Source organism: Balaenoptera borealis, assembly GCF_965194805.1.
Source record: "Balaenoptera borealis genome assembly, chromosome: 9".
NCBI lineage: Eukaryota > Metazoa > Chordata > Mammalia > Artiodactyla > Balaenopteridae > Balaenoptera > Balaenoptera borealis.
The window spans coordinates 26,097,212-26,116,194 of record NC_138873.1 but is presented as its reverse complement, the minus strand read 5'-3'; the positions used below and the strand labels follow the sequence as shown (position 1 = coordinate 26,116,194).

Below are 18,983 nucleotides of genomic sequence, written 5' to 3'. Positions count from 1 at the left end.
CACTTTCAGAAATACACTGTGGCTGTTTCTTAAGAAAGACTCATGGAGTGAGTTTTTGTTTTTTTGTTTTTGGTTTTTTAAATTATTTATTTATTTATTTATTTTTGGCTGTGTTGGGTCTTCGTTTCTCTGCGAGGGCTTTCTCCAGTTGGGGTGAAGGGGGGGCCACTCTTCATCACGGTGCGCGGGCCTCTCACTATCGCGGCCTCTCCCGTTGCGGAGCACAGGCTCCAGACGCGCAGGCTCAGTAGTTGTGGCTCACGGGCCCAGTCGCTCCGCGGCATGTGGGATCCTCCCAGACCAGGGCCCGAACCCGTGTCCCCTGCATTGGCAGGCAGACTCTCAACCACTACGCCACCAGGGAAGCCCCCATGGACTGAGTTTTGAGGTGAGCCAGATACGGGTCCTCTTCCCAACTGTCACATCTGCCTCTCTTTAATCAGGTTTCTCCTGCCCCCTTCCCCACCCGCCTCCACTCCAACCCCACTATCTTGGGATGCACATTTTTTTCATTATGTGGTACAGGCACACAGGCCACAGTCCCACGGACTCACTCCAAGAGGTCATGTGTGCTCATTGTATGAAGCTCACGACATGTGAATGTTGGCACCACAATAAAAATGACACCTAACTTGGGAACTCACCAAAACACTCCACATAACCAGAATTCCTCTTCTCTCTTTATAAGGAGACATTTTTTTTTCTCCTATGTGTCCACTCAATGTTTATAAATATTCCTTTCTCTTTGCAGAGTTCTTTTCATCTTGATAAGGTCTATCGCAGAAATTAAAGTCCCTTGCAAGGCTTTTATATCTCTCTGGTTTCAATTCATTCCACAGATTTCCCCAAATTTTATATCCCCTTTCTGATAAGGAGTTTTTCCTTTTATACTCTCCCTTCCTCTTCCACTCTTTCTTTCTGATTTACCAAGAAAATTCTTATTGGTCTCGCCCATGTGTTAAGTATTAGAAAAGGAAAAGTGCACAGCCAGAGCTCTGATTTAGAAGACAGAAAGAACAGTAAAAACTAGAGACGGGCAGGGCTAAGAATGCATCCTCACAGAGACCATCATTCCAGTGGTAGAACTATGGAAATGGGGGTAGAGCTAAACTGAGGGTTACAGACCACTCCTGCCTCTGACTGCCATTACCTTGTCACAAATCCTGGCAGGCAAGATGGTATAGCAGCGATCTCAGGACAACTAGAAGTGACAGATATGAGTGTGGTCTTTCAGGCGTGTTACGCCTGCTATTGCATTCCTAACTCCTCCCTAACCAGGGAGCAGATGTAAACCAGAAAAGGGGCAATGGAAGCTACAGGAGGAGTTGAGGGGCCAGAGCCAGACAGTGATGCACAAGAGCAGGCAAATTCTGTTTCCAAAGGAGCACGAAGGGAGAGTGGTCTGAGGATTGAGGGTGTTCATACATCATCTTTTAGCATCTCCACTAGCTCAGAAAGTTTCCTGAGGATGACCCCAAGCCCTGTCTGGGTCCCAAGACCACATTCTGCCCCTGCCCAGGGTCCACGTTTGGTCAAGTGAGTGCTGTAAGTTTATGAGGCTGTGGCCAGGGCCACAAACAGAGGCCCTGAGACTTTAAATTTTGTAGGATCTTTTCTGAGAGTGATTATTTTCTGAGAGGACCTAACAGTGTGGGCTTTGGAGTAAGGCAGGCCCAGCGCCAGTCACGGCTCTGCCACTGATTGTGTAGACTTTGGGCAAATGGCGTAAGCTTCTTAAACTTCAGTTTCTTCATCTGCAAAGTGGGGTTGTGAGACTTCAGTGGCAGAATGCATTGCAAACACTTTACAGCCTGGCATATAGTAAGGACTTGATAAGCAGTATCATCACCGTTATCATTATTATATTACTAGCTTGACTATCCATTGTTTGAGTGTTGGCAGCTGAAAACATTTGTGAATGAGAGGACGACAAATACCAGGAGGTTTGGAGTTGGAAAAAACTCCAGCCATCGGTTTCAAATGACCAGCACCAGCCCTGGGACCTTGGTCACTACTGACTCTCTCTTCTAAGTGCCACACTCCACGCAGCCTCCAGCCCACGCTCTGCAGGTTCTTACTGGAGAGAGGAGTATATTTTTATAATTCAAAACTTGAGATATATGGCCTGACAAGTATACCTAAGTCTACAAGGGGGCAGTGGTACAGAATACTTCAGTCTGGTTCTAGTCAAGTCATTCTAGAAAATGAGCCGAGCCAAGGGGGTGACCAAGACAGTAAAAGGACCTAGTGCCCCCTCTCCACAACTCATGTTCCTGCACAGCCAAGGGGGCTGACTCCTATTTCCACAGGACACCCTCTAGGTGAAGACACTGCCCTTAGAATGCTATTTAATAAGGGGGCGTGAGGGGGGCTGAAAAGACTCCTAATAAGATCTTAGGGGGACGTGGCAAGGACAGGAAGGGACTAGAAGTGATTTCTCAACTGATATGCTACCTGAATGGGATGCCACCCGGGCCCCTGGTACGCAGAAATGGAGATGGGAAATCAATCAAGTGAAGGACGGGGGTTATAGTGGTTCTGATTCTTAATTTTATCTAAGACTGGCTTTGCCCCTGAGAATTTCGAGGCTGCAGGGCCACGAGATCTGACGTCACTTCGAAACGGCATCGCAGCAGCCTGGGGTCCGGGGCTGGCACGAATGCTGCGGATGGGGACCAAGGGCTGTGACTGCATCTTTTTCTCGAAATCCCCCCGGGGGCCCAGAGTTGGGCGCTCCCCTACGAGCTCATCACGTGCGCAGTCCAAGCTTTGCAAACCCAGCGCAGGCCTGTGGTGGTTTTTAGGGTTTTCTTTCTTTATGATTTCCCTTCTGTTCTCCACAGCTGATGATTTTCTGCAGAAAAACGGCTGAGAAAAAGAACCTATTTCATTTCCAGTTCCCATCACTGCGATTTCCACATGGATGTGACGTTGAGTCCAGCTTCCGAAATGCCCAGGTGACTCACGCGGGGACACCCCGGGGCGGGGCGCAGGAGTTTCTCCGGGCGTCGGGCGAGGCGGGGCGGGGCGGAGACGGGGCGGGGACGGGGCGGGGCGGAGCGCATCGGGCCTCCCGCGTCTCCTGCGCCCCCTAGCGGCAGGAGACCACCGGCTCCGGGCGCCCGGCCGCGTCACGTGACTGGAAAGTCCCTGGATGGAAATCCCCGGCTGTCCGCGGGCGGTAAAACAGAAAGGGAAAAAAGAGAACTGGCAGTCTGCAGCCTTGGCGGCGGCCAAGTGCAACGAGCTAGGGGCCGCGGGGGCGGAGCAGCAAGAGCGGCCGCCGGGGAAACTGCGGCGGCAGCGGCGGCGGCAGAAGAGATCCGCACCTCCGGCCGGCGCGGCCCGCGAACTAACCCCGAGCAGAGCGTCCATGGGGCGCCGCCTCCACCTGGCCCCGACCCCGACCGTGACCCCAGCCGGCTGCGCACGCCTGTCCTGACCTGCACTTGGGGTTTCTGCAGAGGATCGCGTGTCCCGAAGAGGTAACCCCCGCGTCCCTGTGCCGTCTCCCCCGGGCAAGGGCTGCGGGTGCGAATTTGGCAGCGACCCGCGGGCTGGCCCCGTCGACCTGGCCTTGGTTTTGCAGCGGTTCCAGAGGGGAGTTTTTTGGCCGTTTGTACCCGTTGTAGGTTCTGATCTGCTGAGAGTTGAGGGGGCCGCGCCAGATGTTGGGGTGACAGCCGGGATTCAAGGATCCAGCCAGCTGTTTCTTGCAGATAATGCAGAGAACTTGAAAGGTAGCTGCCTGCGGGGAGAGTCGCCCCCGGGGCCGCTTGGTCGCGGGTGGTCATTGGTGCTTTGCTCTTTGGCTTGTCTTTTTTGGAATCAAGCTCTGCATGCTTACGGCTACGTAGCCCTTGCAAACTGCTGTGGCCTCTTTCCAGATTGTTGTAGCACCAGCCCAAAGGTGTGGGATGTCTCAGGGGCAGCAAAACCCAGGGGGCGGGGAGCCAGGTCAGCTCAACTTCCCGGGGACGGCTTGCAGACACTGAGAGTTAAGCAGTGTCAGAGAAGTATGCGTGTAGCAGTGGGTGGTCGGCCTGCCTTTGGGGGCTCCAGTTTAGAGCATCTGCAGGCCCCTATCCCCCAGTCAGACTGTCTTTGTCAGCTGGGGTCGTCCCACATCCTGCCACCTGGCCTTTCAGGAAAGCCGTGGTATTAAGTAAGGAAGGAGCTCAGAACTTGTCGAGACCGCTTTGTTTTCAGTTCTCCCTGCCTCTGATCTTTCCTTGGAAAGCCGCTCTGGTCAATATCTCAGGGCAGCCTTCTGAGAGAACCAGTGTTTCAGGGTCCTCTGGACCACAGCCCTAATGTCCCAGAGTATTAAACAGCCAGTTACTGCTTCAGTCTCGGTGGTCTAAAGTGCTTCTTTTTTTTTTTTTTTTTTTTTTTTTCCAATTCTTTGTACAATTTTTGAATTTTTGGAGGGGTACTTTCTAAAAAGTCGATATTTGTTGATAAAAAGCCAATGACGTAACAAACATGAAAGAAGCGTTACGGGTAATGTTGTTTGTCTTTGCATATAAGGACATTACAGTCATAGCTCAGAAATTCTTTATCACTGGTCAGATTATTCTTTAATCTTAAGTGTGGAGAAGTCCAAGTCCTGGGCAGTTGGGCGGTGGGTTTTGATTTCTTTTAAGGAGGCGGTTCTGCAGGCCGTGCGAGGCTGAACCTATGAGTGAGGTGACACCGGGCTTTCAAATGTTGACATTTGCATGTCTTGCCTATGGTTCCAGCTCTCACTATTTGAGAACTTTGCTGAAAGATCTTAGGTGAAGAAGAAGATAATAGAAGAGTCAAAAAAGCAAAAAGAGGCTACAACTAGCTTGTTTCAAATCTTCCTCTTGTCTGTCTGTTTCCTTGTGAGAGAAGCAGGCACTGCAACCACAGGAGTGGTGTCCTGAGATTAGCAAAGGGCGGGTGTTGGAAGACCGGGCTTCTCAGCAAAGCCCTTCCCTTGGATGGTGTGGGACCTACCTGAGCAGGACCGGTACTGCAGTTGCCGTGGATGGAGACTAAGGTGGTCATGTGATTTCAAGCCGGGCAATAAGGTTGTCTTTATCTTTAGCCTCAGCATCAAGCTGATGGTCAGGCAGTAGAAGTATGTGGTCAGGCAGTGCTTGTTGAGTGATGGATGGACAAATGAATGACATCGTGAAAGAGGCATTTGCCATGCCACCAAGGGGAAGTGTGTGTGATATTTTTGTCCCTTCGTTGTGTCTGTGGTCCTGCCATGATTTTGCCCAAATCCACCTGCAAGGAATATCTGACATCAAAGCACTGATTACCATTTGACCCAGAGAATGACTTCTTCCAGGCACCATCCAGCTATCAGATAAGGAATCCTGAGCTAAATCTACCACCTCTAGAAGCAACCTCAGAGTCTTCTAGTCTACCTCTCTCCTTGGAGCGGGCCATGAGAATTTAGACCATTTAATCAATGGCTTTGAGAGAGCTGAGACCCACCAGGACTGGCTTCTCTGTAATCTAGGTTTCTTCTCCCTCTTACATTGGTTTAGCTTCTTTCTCAGCTAGAGGCTTGCCCTGGTAAAGAGTATGACACAGGAGTGGGATCAACAAATGCAGTGAAACTTCCTAGGGGCTCTCTTCATGCTCTGAAAGTGTCTTTGTCTTCATTTTGGAAATTAGGATGGATGGCAAGGTACCCTACTAAGGGCCAGCGCATGTGAGCTGGCTCTCCACAAAGCTCTGCTCTGTAAAGATCCCACGTTACATCATTCCATCATTCCATGCTGTTGGCATGGGTTGGAGATGCTGGGGTTTGCCCCCCTCCTCTTTCATTTGTCCTGAGTGGTCCCTCTGGCTGAAACTTCTTTCCTTGTCTGCTTCCAGACTTTTATTTCTTTCCACCAGTTCATTGTGTTTGAAGATTTCAGGGTGAAGACAGGGTGCGAAATCCATCTGAGTGTTGGTACCTGGAGGACGATAATAAAATTTGGTTGACGGTTGAGTTGAAGTAATACAGTTAATTCTGTAATTATATAGAATATAATTCTGTACTTCCAATATCTGCTCTTGGAAGTATAGAATTTATTATTCTATTATTGTTATTATTATTCTATTTTTCATTCTGATGTTGTTAAGTTCAGTGGAGAGGTTCTGAAAGACCGCTGACTGTTTGCTCTTAAAATTGCAAAACATCTTGCTGGGAATAAGCTTTTTTGTTGGTTATAAAACATTCAGTTTAACTCTTTGTATATTATAATACATTTTACAAGTAAATGCTTTATAAATATTTCTTTTGGAGACTAAAGAGAAGAGTCCAATCAATAGCCTAGGTGGCAGCATAAAATTGCAGGATTTTTCACAAAATATTTATTATCTTTCCAGTATAGGGAGGGAGTGCTTGAAAGAGGTCAATCAAGACTTTGCCTAAGAGCAAGGGTTGCTCGGTGGTGCTGTTAGGAAAGGAGCCAGACTTGTCAGGACTACATTGTGCCTGTAACTGGCATTCAGGGCGCCTAAAATCCAGTGGCTGCCCCAGAGCGGCATCAGGATGAAGTGGGATTTTCAGTCGGTTACGAGGCACCATACCTGTTGCTGACAGACAGGCTTGGCTCCCTGACAAATGTTACTGAAAACATGGGTTATTCCCCTCCTCCTCGTTGCCCACTCCCCGCCTTCCTTCTCTTGTTTAGACTAATCTTCAAAAGTGATGTAACTTAAAACAGTCCGGTGTGAGTTCATCTTTGGGGCCAGCTAGTATCCTGGGAGTAGAGGTGACTAAGATCTTTTGCCTACCGCTTAGGGTAATGACAAGATCAAACACTGGGGTTTCCTGCAGGCAGGTATATAGGAGTCATATCAAAGCCGAGCTAACGGCATGGGGTTTTCTTTCCCTCCTCTTCAGGTGTTGGAGAGCACCATGGCTGAGCAACTCCTTCCTCTGGCTTTGTATTTGAGCAATATGCGGAAAGCTGTGAAGATAAGAGAGAGAACTCCAGAAGATATTTTTAAACCCACCAATGGAATCATTCACCATTTTAAAGCCATGCACCGGTACACACTGGAAATGTTCAGAACTTGCCAGTTTTGTCCACAGTTTCGGGAGATCATCCACAATGCTCTCATCGACAGAAACATCCAGGCCTCCCTGGAAAGCCAGAAGAAGCTCAACTGGTGTCGAGAAGTCAGGAAGCTTGTGGCGCTGAAAACAAATGGTAAGACGTGCTTTTGTCTGGGGGCTGGGGTGGCTCCCACCGGCCTGGGTGCCCATTTCTTAGAAGGTAATAGCACCAGGACAAATCGAATCTCTTAAGGCCGTAGGTACCTTAGTAGAGAGATTCTATAAGGGGCACGTAACGAAAGCAAGCTTGTTTTGTGAATATTTTAATTAAGGATATTTTCTAGTGTATGTTAGACAGCAGAGCACACTGAGGCTTTAAGAATGCATTTCTAGACACCATGCACCTATTAAGTATATGTGTACGGTATGTATGTATGACTTCTGTATGTAATTCTTGCAACTGTTTAATCATCTGTGAAATACCCTTCCTTAGCCAGTAATGGAAATATCAAAAGGCTTTAAGTTCAAAAGGAAAGCATTGTGTGAAAACTGGTAGCGTTTCCCACTGTCATTAGAAAATGCTTGTGATGATGGCCTTACACTTCTTGAATCAGTGACATTTTATGGGTTAACCAGTGACTGTTGTCAGCTCCTCCCTTACCTGGGTTCTGTTGCCTACAATCCCATGATATGAACTAGAAAGATACTTGAGATTTTTAGTGCAGGTTTTAGACCTCTACTTCATGTTTTTTTAGGGATTCCTAGTACTGTACTGCATTTCTTGCTGTCTGTGACTGTCTACCCAATGGCCTTTTATGACTAGTAGGTGTTTCCTGTTCTAAGCTTTACTGTTTTGTTTTTTATTTATTTCCTTTGAGCAAGAGTATGCACATCACAGAAACGTTCGAACATACTGTTTCATGCAGATACAAAATTCTACTTTATAAATGTAGCGAATTATTACAAGAAGCAAGTAGACTGCTTATGGTCTTAAGTAAGGCCTTTTTCTCAAAAGGCTCCTGTCCTCAGATCAGTGACAACCCTAAACCATCCCAATCAAAATAATACGTCGAAGGGCAAAATTAGTACATCCTTGTTGACAGTGAGATGATAAGAACATCAACTTAAATAAATTGGAACATTCACTTTGGCCATTTTTGACTTGGGTAACTTGGCATGATTGAGGGACATGTTTTTTTCCTTTGGTTCTGGAAGTTAGCATTACCTCAACATCTTGCTTTTATTTTTGAAGCATAGATTCTTAGAAACATAGAAAGAAAACTGGGGCTACGTAGTGTTTACGTTGTTCTTGGCATTAAGTCAAGTGATGCTTAGAAGTAGGTAATTATGTTAAGTCATCATCAAGGGGTTTATGTTCCTGACAGTCTGTGGTTTTAACTCTCTCCCATTTGGTTACAAAAAGAGGTGGGAGAGTTGGAAAGAAGAGATTCTGCCAAATTAGAAATGTGGTAGAAGGAGAAAAACCATATTATCATGAACTGAACTGAGATTTTAGGGTTAACTTGCTCTGGTTCCTTAAGAGAAAAAAATGGAATATAAAAAGTAAATACTGGCTTTGCAAAGATAGGTCATTTAAATCAAGGATTCACGCTCCAAACAAAACTACAAAAGCAAGTGCATTCTGATATCATTTTCTGAGAAGTAAGGATTTTTAGGCTCAGAATCCTTTTATTTCACCACTTGCAAAAAAGTTCCTTAAATTTCTGGAAAAGGAAGAAAAGATATTTAGGGGAAGGAAGGAAACAAATGACTTTTCCTCTCTGATTTTTATTAGCACTTTTTTTTTAAGCCTTCCCCCTATAGGAGGGCTCTACAAAGTCAATGGTCTGTTTGGGGAGGGGGTGATTCACAAGTTTGCATTTGAGGATATGAGACTGTGGTGAATGAGGAAGGGAGTAGGTGGCATAAAATTGAAACTTCATGTGAAAAATTCCAACGTCTATTGGCTGCAGCGATTTCACTTGTATAATGAGTAGCCCTATTCCAGCTCACCCTGACCACACCCACTTGGAAAGTCCAGGGTGCACTTCGCACTTTAAATGTCTACACACCAGAACAAAAAGTACAATAGCTGTTGCTCAATTGCTAGTCAAATAACTTAGCGCTGGGGAATTCCAGATGTTACTTAGGGAATTTTATGCTGGTGCATCTCAATAAAGAACTGAAAGTAAGCACAAGAAGAAAAAAAGCCTTATCTTTGCTCTAGATTTTGCAAAGGGGAAATTTCAACAGAATGCAGTTGTTGCTACATTTCTGCCAAGACACAAGCCTTGAGCGATCTTTTTGGTTCATTTGTTTGAATGTTTATTTAGCTAGTTTTTCTAAGTGTGTAAACGAACGGATACTGGCTGCAGATATATTTTTGAGGGTTTGTTGTTGTTGTTGTTTACAGTTGACTATAATTAAGATTTGATAAAATTTCAAATAGCTTTATTGCCCCATAGAACAAAGTAAGAACACGATTGAACTTTTCTTTATAAAAACAATTATGCACTTCCCAAAAGAGACTAAGGAGTTAACTTTTTTAATATTAAACAGACCTCCAAAATGTTTATTCTTTGGAGTTCAAAAAGCAATGCAGTCTCATGAATTGTGGATTTTAACCTATAAAAGTAACAAAGTGATAGAATAAAATTAGACCTATCTTTTTCTCAAAAGGCTCAAAATTCTTCAAGTGCCAGCCCTAAACGCTGAATTATTTTCAAATGTAGACATCGAGGCCCTCTTTAACTCTGAAAAAGGACTCTAATTGCTAACAGGCGGGTTCACACAAGGCATTTCTGGGGGTGAGGTGGGCAGGCAGTAGGTAATTCAGCTTCTCAATCCCACTTTACAGACCAGGAGAGGAAGCTCCCAGGCCCCAAAGGCTGTGGTGGGATGGTCAAGTCATGTACCGCTGAGTCATGGCCAGACCGTCCCTGTCTAGTAAATGGAGCCAGACCAGCTTCCTAGTTTGAGCATGTTACCCTGGGGGTTCTCTCTCAGAGTCAGAGAGCAATAGTGCCAGCGTCTTAGCCAGAAAATCAAGGCATGTTAGGAAGGAATGGACTTCAGAGATCATAATCCAATGTCCTCATTTCCAAAGGAAAAATACTCAGACGTTAAGGAATTTCCCCCCAAGGTCACCTAAACTAGTTAGGGCAGAGCCAGGCTGGAACCAAGGGCCCCTGACTCTCGGTCCCTGGTTCCTTGGCTCTGTTAGTATCATTCATTAAAAATAAGAGTTCAAAGAATGATATATTTTTCTTTCGTTAAAGCTGTCATCACCTTGTGAAATGTTACCAGTTAGCCCTTCGACTAAGACATTAAACCACTGGCGTTTCTCACAAGCGCTATTGGGTCCCCGCATGGTAGCCGTAAGGCTAGTTTATTCTGTAAACCCCTACTAGGCCTTAGATGTAGATTGCTTGAATTTGCTTCCCTTCTGTCCTCAGGTGACGGAAACTGCCTCATGCACGCTGCTTCCCAGTACATGTGGGGTGTTCAGGACACAGACTTGGTCCTGAGGAAGGCGCTCTTCAGCACCCTCAAGGAGACGGACACCCGCAACTTTAAATTCCGCTGGCAGCTGGAGTCTCTTAAGTCTCAGGAATTCGTGGAAACGGGGCTTTGCTACGATACCCGGGTATGTTGTGTTTCCTCATCAAGCATCTATTGACAGAGCTCCATGGTGGCAAAACAGTACCTTCGGCCAGTCCCTGCTCTCAAGGAGCATGTGATTTGCCGGGTCACATGAACTTGGCAAAGCAGAGTCGATGGAAAACACCAGAAGTCTCCTGTGGGATGGACCTGAGGCTCTTGTCACTGCTGGGGGGCTTCAGGGCAGCAGCTTCCCAGCTGGGGAGTCATTTTAGAATGATCTTTCTGATCTTGGGCTTCCCTGTGGTGTTTTAGTTGTTTTTCAGTTTGATTGCCCTTCTCATGCTTTACTGAGCGCCAGCCAATCAAATTCAGACGGGTGCCTCCCCATTTTCAGTCACAAGTTTGGGATTTTTGTGCACATTTGGATGAGGAGCATTGACATTATGCCTCATCAGGGATTTTTTTGAAAGCAGGTGCTGTCCCCATCCTCCCCTACTTTTGAGTTTGCCTTGTAGTGGAAAAAAGTAAGGGAAGAAAACCAAAGTGGGGACAAAAGGGTGATCGTTTAAATGATAATTTCAAGAAAGGGTAAAAGTAAGCTGAGTGATACAAGTGATTGATTATAGAGTGAAGCCAGAATTGTTTTTTAGTGCAGAGTACATTCAATGATTTCCTTTCTGTCCCCTTAGAATTGGACTGATGAATGGGACAGCCTTGTCAAAATGGCATCCACGGACATACCAGTGGCCCGCAGTGGACTTAAGTATAATTCACTGGAAGAAATACACATATTTGTCCTTTGCAACATCCTCAGAAGGCCGATCATTGTCATTTCAGGTGAGATGCCTGCTGAGGGCTTACCTGTATTTAAGTGCTTTTCAGCTTTAGCGCTTTACCTCTTAGCAAAACCCATGCTACCAAAGTTACAGGAGACCATAGTTGAATGGAATCTGATGAAAGCCACGGAGGGCCTTATTGTTTCTTTCTGTTTCCTTAAACAGACAAAATGCTGAGAAGTTTGGAATCGGGTTCCAATTTCGCTCCTTTGAAGGTGGGCGGAATTTACTTGCCTCTCCATTGGCCTGCGCAGGAATGCTACAGATACCCCATCATTCTCGGCTACGACAGCCAACACTTTGTACCCCTGGTGACCATGAAGGACAGTGGACCTGGTGAGAAAACTGAGCATCTATTCACATTTGTACTTGCTGTTAGATACTGGTACACCCCGTTCCTCCTGAACGTCAGGGTTTGCTTTTTTGCTCCTTATTGAAAGTCTCATTTAAGTGTATTAGTTTTATTGAAATACAGTGTTCTGTCAGTTGTTTAGCAACAGTGATGCAATAACAGTCATCGTAATGTGCCCGCAACTTTTTGTCTATAGTTTGGGAAGTACTTTCAGCATGTTAGTGGCAAGTAGGAGATAATATATATTACTGCTACCATTTCTTAATTAGCCCATAATACAGTGCCTGGCATGGGGCAGGTAAATGTCTGGCAGGTTAGCTATTATTGTAGTAGCTTAATGAGGAACTAATAAGGCACTTTACAAAGGCTTAGGTACATTATTTCATTTCACTTCATCTTCACAGCATCCCTGTGGATGCGATAGCCTTATAGTACAGATGAGGCACTTGAATCCCAGAGAAGTTAAATAACTTACCTGATGTCACAGAGATGGATGGTAGCAAAGTCAGGACTCGAACCCAGGTCGGTCTGGTTCTGAGTGTGGGATTTAACCAATAAGACCTACTGTCTCCAGGCTGCTTAATATGCTGTGGGCCTCCTGGAAACCGTGTAGGGTTTTTTTGGTTTTTTTGGATTTTTAAAATTTTGTTTATTTTTGGCTGCATTGGGTCTTCGTTGCAGTGCGCGGGCTTCTCATTGCGGTGGCTTCTCTTGTTGTGGAGCACGGGCTGTAGGTGCATGGGCTCAGTAGTTGTGGCTCCCAGGCTCTAGAGTGCAAGCTCAGTAGTTGTGGCGCACGGGCTTAGTTGCTCCGCGGCATGTGGGATCTTCCCGGACCAGGGCTCGAACCCGTGTCCCCTGCATTGGCAGGCGGATTTTCATCCACTGCACCACCAGGGAAGTCCCAACCGTGTGTTTTTTATTAGAGTTTAGCACAGTTCGTTTCCCCATTTGATTTTGTGGCTAGATAATACTTTTCCACTCTGTAGTTGTATCCTTTCTGCATTTTCAAAATGTAGTCGTTATATATATGGCCTCACACATAATCTCATTTAGTAGAATCATGTTTTGCTGATGTGTTATTTTTTTCCCTCAGAAATCCGAGCTGTTCCACTTGTTAACAGAGAGAGAGGAAGATTCGAAGACTTAAAAGTTCACTTTTTGACAGATCCTGAAAATGAGATGAAGGAAAAGCTCCTGAAAGAGTACCTGATGGTGATAGAAATCCCTGTTCAAGGCTGGGACCATGGCACCACCCATTTAATTAACGCTGCAAAGTAAGCAGTTTGTTTTTTGCTCTATCCTTTGTTATCTTTAAGCTGCTGCTACCCCAAAGACCAACAGTAGAGTTATTTGAAGCTGGTTTCCTCCAGCGTGAAACAAGTTTAGGGGCTTGTGTGTGAGTCAGAGACAATCACTTCAGGTAGCACTAACTTGGGTTTCAAATGGGAACAAGTAATTTATCCAAAATGATTTTTCTGCATATCTGGATGCTGAGCGTCAGCCCTGTGGCTTTAAAAAGTACGTTCACATCAAGGACGGGTTGTTTTTTTTTTAATTGCCCTAGTGCTAGACTAGCAAGCGAAAATTCTTAGAAACAAAACACTCATTCTCCTGGCTTCTGGGTAAGGCAGACACACCAGACACAGACTGAGCTGTAGAATGTGTTTATGTGGCAGGCACGTGACTTTGCCGCATGGGGTGGGGAGGAGAGACCCAGAGTGCAGGTTGTACAGATATCAAAATTGTAAACACTGGCTTGATGATAAAGAGATGCCTATTTCCTAGAACTTGAAATGCACAAGACCGAGAAGGCCTAAGAGAATCGGTTTCTCAGAGTGGAGATGAACAAATTACAGAGTCAGAAGTCAGTAGGTAGCGCCTGATGGTGTGTATGCCTCTTAGTTACTGCTGGTGGCAGTTACCGCCAATAGAGACCAGGTGCACGTTTAAAATTAATAAAATAAATTAATAAAGCAAAATACAGAACACATTACAAGGTAGTTTGTACTATAAAGTAAGCTCATCGCAAATGAATACCCTGAATAATGTTTCACTAGAAATTTGATCTCTGAGAAGTTAGAAAGTAAAAGTGACTTTCTCAAAGAGGAAGAGGGTAATTAAGTGTAGAAGCAGCCCCTGAGAGTAGCCCTTTCTTTAGAATTATCTATAATTTGGGGTGGACCAAAATTAATTAAATAAGACTGATTCTCGAAATAATGACGTCTTCTCAACAGTATTGGACTGTGTTACGTTAGGGGTGCAAAATCTTCGTCATAGGCTGCGTTTCAATGAATGGTTATGAAATTATCACCACAGTCCACATTTTAAAAGTTTGCTCTATGATCTAGTGGTGTAAAATCATGTGTGTGTGTGTGTATGTGTGTAGTCTCATGTTTTTCCTTTTGGTCTTTAGGTTGGATGAAGCTAACTTACCCAAAGAAATAAACCTGGTAGATGATTACTTTGAGCTTGTCCAGCACGAGTACAAGAAGTGGCAGGAAAACAATGAGCAGGGGCGGAGAGACACGCACCCCCAGAATCCTTTGGAACCTTCCGTCCCCCAGCTTTCTCTCATGGACATCAAATGCGAAACGCCCAACTGCCCTTTCTTCATGTCCGTGAACACCCAGCCTTTGTGCCACGAGTGCTCGGAGAGGCGGCAAAAGAAACAAACCAAAGCCCCAAAGCCCAGCTCCAAGCCAGGTCCTGAGGCGCTGCCCCGCCTGGTGCTCGGGGCCTCCCGGGGGGAGGCCTGGAGCCCCGAGGAGCCCGCCGGGGGTCCCCACTCAGCCCCTCCGACAGCACCCAGTCTCTTCCTGTTCAGCGAGACCACGGCCATGAAGTGCAGGAGCCCCGGCTGCCCCTTCACCCTCAACGTGCAGCACAATGGCTTCTGCGAGCGATGCCACAACGCCCGGCAGCTCCCCGCGGGCCACCGCTCGGACCCCGCGCAGCATCTCGACCCCGGCAAGTGCCGAGCCTGCCTCCAGGACGTCACCAGGACGTTTAATGGGATCTGCAGCGCTTGCTTTAAAAGGACTACAGCCGAGCCCGCCCCGAACCTCAGCTCGAGCAGCCCCCTCTCCTGCCACCAGCGCTCCAAGTCTGACCCCTCACAGCTCGCACAGAGCCTCTCCCCGCACGCCTGCCGCAGAGCGGGGCCCGAGGCTCCCTCTGGCCGCCGCTCCCCGGCCGCACGGACTCCAGGGGACAGGACGGGGACCAGCAAGTGCAGGAAAGCGGGCTGCATGTACTTTGGGACTCCAGAGAACAAAGGCTTTTGCACGCTGTGTTTCATCGAGTACAGAGAAAATAAACGTGAGTGAGAGGATGGGTTTCACCCCTGTTTCAAAACCCCACGTAGAAGGCAGTTTGCCCCTGAAGTTCAAGAAGGGAGCCCCTTCAAGAAGGGGCTGTGGCGTAGAGTGTGCCTTGCGTGGGGGGACAGTCACAGTGGCTCTGCCGGCACATGTGGAAGCAGAAGCACAGAACAGCACGTTCCAAAACCCACAAGAGCCCTGTGGGTAGAGTTCAGAGAACTTGTTTTTATAAGGTCATGTGGTGTAGTGTTTGTAAGGTAGAATTTAAACGAGACTTCTTTTGAAACTCTGGCATACTAGGGAAAATGCAAAACCTGATGAGCGGTAGCTGGAAAGAGAGCGGCCTTCACTGACGTTGTAAGAGTCCATTTGTGGTTTTTGAAATCTCAAATTTGAAAGAAGGACGGGCACTTTATGTCTCTGCTTGTTCTGTTACTGTGACCGACCAGTGCGGCATGTTCCAAAGGGAGAGATCTGTAAAGTCAAAGATGTTTTTATTTTAGTATTATTTCTCTTGGTTATTTTGCTAGGTTTCTGAAAGGTTGCTCTCGTAGGTAGAGCGCAGCTGGTCTAATCTGCATTAGGAACCTGTCTGTTTCTCTGACGTCAGCATCTGTCCGCTTGGTGAACCGTACGTGTTGCTGATGAGCCTCTGCTCTCTTGTAGATTTTGTCCCTGCCTCAGGGAAAGCCAGCCCCACGGCCTCCAGGTTCCAGAACACTGTCCCCTGCCTGGGCAGGGAATGCGGCGCCCTCGGAAGCGGTGTGTTTGAAGGATACTGTCAGAAGTGTTTCATCGAAGCTCAGAATCAGAGATTTCATGAAGCGAAAAGGACTGAAGAGCACCTGGTGAGACATCTTGAGGGACTTCCCCCTCTCCTGTGGGCCCGGCCTCCTTGCCGGAGTGATAAGCAGGCTTTCCTCCCTGCTGAGTTCCAGGGAAAAACCAGGGGAAAAGTCAGCCTGGCCCCCAGGGCTGGAAGCGCAGCAGTTCCTATTGATTTTCATGGCCTAAGTTTACTTTAGATTCATTTTAAGAAGCAAATAAAACCAGCCGTGGAATAAAACCCGTTAAAGCCTCCGAAAAGCCAAATGGCAATCGGAGACTTCTTGGATTTGTAGCAGAACTGCAGACTTTCTTAAATAATCCTCTTATTATGAGATAGAAGGAAGAGGCAGAACATCCCGGGTGCCTCCACTTACTGGCATATAAGAAAAGCAAACATTCATTGATAGACGCCTCTCCTACTGGTTGGAGGGTGGTAGGGAATCGGTCTAAATGAGGGCACCTTAGTATTAATCCAGACGGAAGCGAGCCGGGCCAGCCTTTGCCGGCCTCCGTGTTAGGGTTGGTGGTTCCACCGGGCCTCCCTGGGGCCAGGTCTGTTCTCATGGGATGGGGAGGAGAGGTCCTTGGAGGCTCCCCCTGTCCCCTTGGTCAGGCAGATGCCCTTCACCACACCCAGCCCTTTGTAGAACCCACACCGTCGGATGAGATGGCACCGTGTGGTCCCTGAACAATGAACGTGACAGTGGTTCTCTCTGCTTTCTCCACCCAGAGGGCGAGCCAGCACCGAGACTTGCCCCGAGCCACCCAGAGCACCTCCTGGCCCAAGTGCACGCGGGCCACCTGCAGGGACGTGCTGGCCTGCTGTAGCCAGGAGCTGTGCATGGAGTGCCAGCACCTCGGCCAGCGCGTGGGCACCAGCGCCCGGCGGCCCGAGCCCGTCCCTGAGGAGCCCCCCACGCAGCGCTGCCGGGCCCCCGCCTGTGACCACTTCGGCAACGCCAAGTGCAACGGCTACTGCAACGAGTGCTTTCAGTTCAAGCAGATGTACGGCTAACCTGACCCAGGGGGCCAGCCCCGGCCCGGAGGGGCCTGGAGCCTTAGCCCGCACGGTGCTGTGTTCTCTGCGCCCCCGGTGCCACCCGAGGGTCCGGCCCTGCACGGCGGGCCCAGGGTGTCTCTGAGCAGGGGAGGAAAGACGCTCTCGGTCACCGGCCTGGCATCTGAAGCATGTGACTGGCCGCAGGTGGTGCGGGCTTCAGCCCAGAGCTCCTCCTCCTCTCCTTCCAAGCAGGCGGCCAGGAACCTCATGGACTCAGAACGCGTGCCAGGACTGCTGCGTCATCTTTCGAGAAAAGGGGAAAGACGCAGGTCAGGCGGGCTGGGAAGCTCGGAGCCAGTCCCCCTGCCCTCCATCAGCAGTTCTCGGAGATGGCGAGCTGAGGCCCGCAGGCCCTGTGCCGGAAGCTCGGGAAGCTCAGGGATAACGGGCAGACGCGGAGTGCCAGTCGTTCATGGTTTTTCCCTCCCTGCCTCGTTCCTTTCCCACGGAGCCGGCAGAAGCAGAACCGTCCACAGACTGATGCCGAGGCTGCTGGGACTGAACAAGTCCACGGTGAAAAGCACACCAGCTAGCTGCTCCTTGCGATATGCACCTTGTAAAACTCAGAGTATTCTCAGTGGGCACATGTGTAACTCTTTTGGTGATCACTGTCTTTACTTCTAAAGGTTAACTTGAACTGAGGTGAGCATAAACCTGTATACATGCATAATGGCCCCTTGTGTTATGTATGAGGGAATTTTGTTTGTTTGTTACGTTGTGCTGCTGCCCCAGAAGTTTAAGTAAGAAGACTGACTGATAATAATAACCTATTTTCTGGTTGTTGTAGGGGCAAGCACAACTCGTAGACACAGCCCACGTGAACTCCACCAGCAGACTTTTGTGTCTGTGTAATCACTTTATTTATTTTATTGCAAACTTTCAGGTTATTTAAGTGAAGCTGTTTCTTCTGGTCTGCAGAAATTGCTATACTGTCTTCTTGAGATAACATACTGGCTCTCAGTCATGTTATAGACACAGCAAACTCCTGACCACAGTAGGGGAGTCGACCTTTTCCACACATTTTGGAAAGAAGAAGTCGCATCGAAAATAAATTCGTTAAACTCTCACGCTTCCTCGTGAAACTTTGGCCAGAGCCACTTCCCAGCCCTCCGATGAGAAACCGTTCTCCACAGTGTATAGATGCTTCTGCGTATCCTACCTCCTTAGAGAGACGATTGGGAAGGAGCAGGGATGAGATTGGAGAAGGTCACGGGGAAATATGGAGCGTTTGGTGATGGTTTTGTTTGCTGTGTTCATGCTCTGTGCTGGGGTGCAGGGCAGTGACCTCGTGGCCACCTTAGCATTGGGACAGCACAACCTTGTAACCATGAGTACGAGGAAATTTCTTTCTGTCCTTGGCCTGCAGTTTCTCTGTGTTGCTTTCATACTTGTTCTAGAAGAAAAAAGAAGGGAAACACATTGTCCCCAGAGGTAAAGGCTGCTATTTTTTTTTTTTCGAGGGTCTGGACTTAAGACCTGAAAATTTTGGCAATCCATAACTAACTCTCCATAGTCTTTACTTGTCCTACGTGATGTGTTTTCCCCTTGAGATACCATAAGCCTTTTTCCTTGACAGATCTCTTTATAATGTCTTTCTAAAGATTTCAGATAAACTTCAGTGTTTTCATTTAGTTCTTTTGAAGTTGCTATTTTAATATTTTATATGTATCAACATTTTCATTCTTAATGTGAATAAATGGAATTATTTATACTTATTATAGAAAACATTTGAAATTTGCACATTTAGTTGTCTCTGATAGAAAACTGTTGACTCTCTATTGGCTTTCTTCAAGTTTTCCTAAATTTAAATGTAACTTTTCACAGAAGTCAAGATTAAAAAGTAAATTATTTAAGAACAAATTTTGATGTTTTCTGTTTACGAATGGTGAAAGAAAAAGGCCCCAATATTAAGACCACACTTCCCAAACAACTTTATTTCAAGGAACAC

General features: G+C 47.1%; 1 protein-coding gene across 2 annotated transcripts; it reads left to right on the top strand.

Moving 5' to 3' along the window:
- The first annotated feature begins 3,169 nt into the window (after window positions 1-3,169).
- On the top strand, window positions 3,170-18,895 carry TNFAIP3 (TNF alpha induced protein 3). 2 transcript variants are annotated; one of them, XM_082405678.1, is made up of 10 exons: window positions 3,170-3,485; window positions 3,633-3,740; window positions 6,878-7,187; window positions 10,489-10,679; window positions 11,326-11,473; window positions 11,638-11,808; window positions 12,921-13,101; window positions 14,241-15,145; window positions 15,814-15,995; window positions 16,706-18,895. In XM_082405678.1, the coding sequence occupies exons 3-10, from the start codon at window positions 6,893-6,895 to the stop codon at window positions 16,988-16,990; spliced, it is 2,358 nt and encodes a 785-aa protein (XP_082261804.1). In that variant the 5' UTR covers window positions 3,170-3,485; window positions 3,633-3,740; window positions 6,878-6,892; the 3' UTR covers window positions 16,991-18,895. The 2 variants fall into 2 exon arrangements, with proteins under 2 accessions (XP_082261804.1, XP_082261803.1); XM_082405677.1 differs by lacking the exon at window positions 3,633-3,740.
- Window positions 18,896-18,983: the final 88 nt, after the last annotated feature.

What these genes read in the sequence shown, in the direction of transcription:
- TNFAIP3 (XM_082405677.1), top strand. Translation starts at nt 6,893, where the DNA reads ATGGCTGAGCAACTCCTTCCTCTGGCTTTGTATTTGAGCAATATGCGG. An exon ending in CGAGTACAGAGAAAATAAAC is followed by an intron (nt 15,146 to 15,813) that starts GTGAGTGAGAGG and finishes GCTCTCTTGTAG; the next exon opens with ATTTTGTCCCTGCCTCAGGG. An exon ending in AAAGGACTGAAGAGCACCTG is followed by an intron (nt 15,996 to 16,705) that starts GTGAGACATCTT and finishes TTCTCCACCCAG; the next exon opens with AGGGCGAGCCAGCACCGAGA.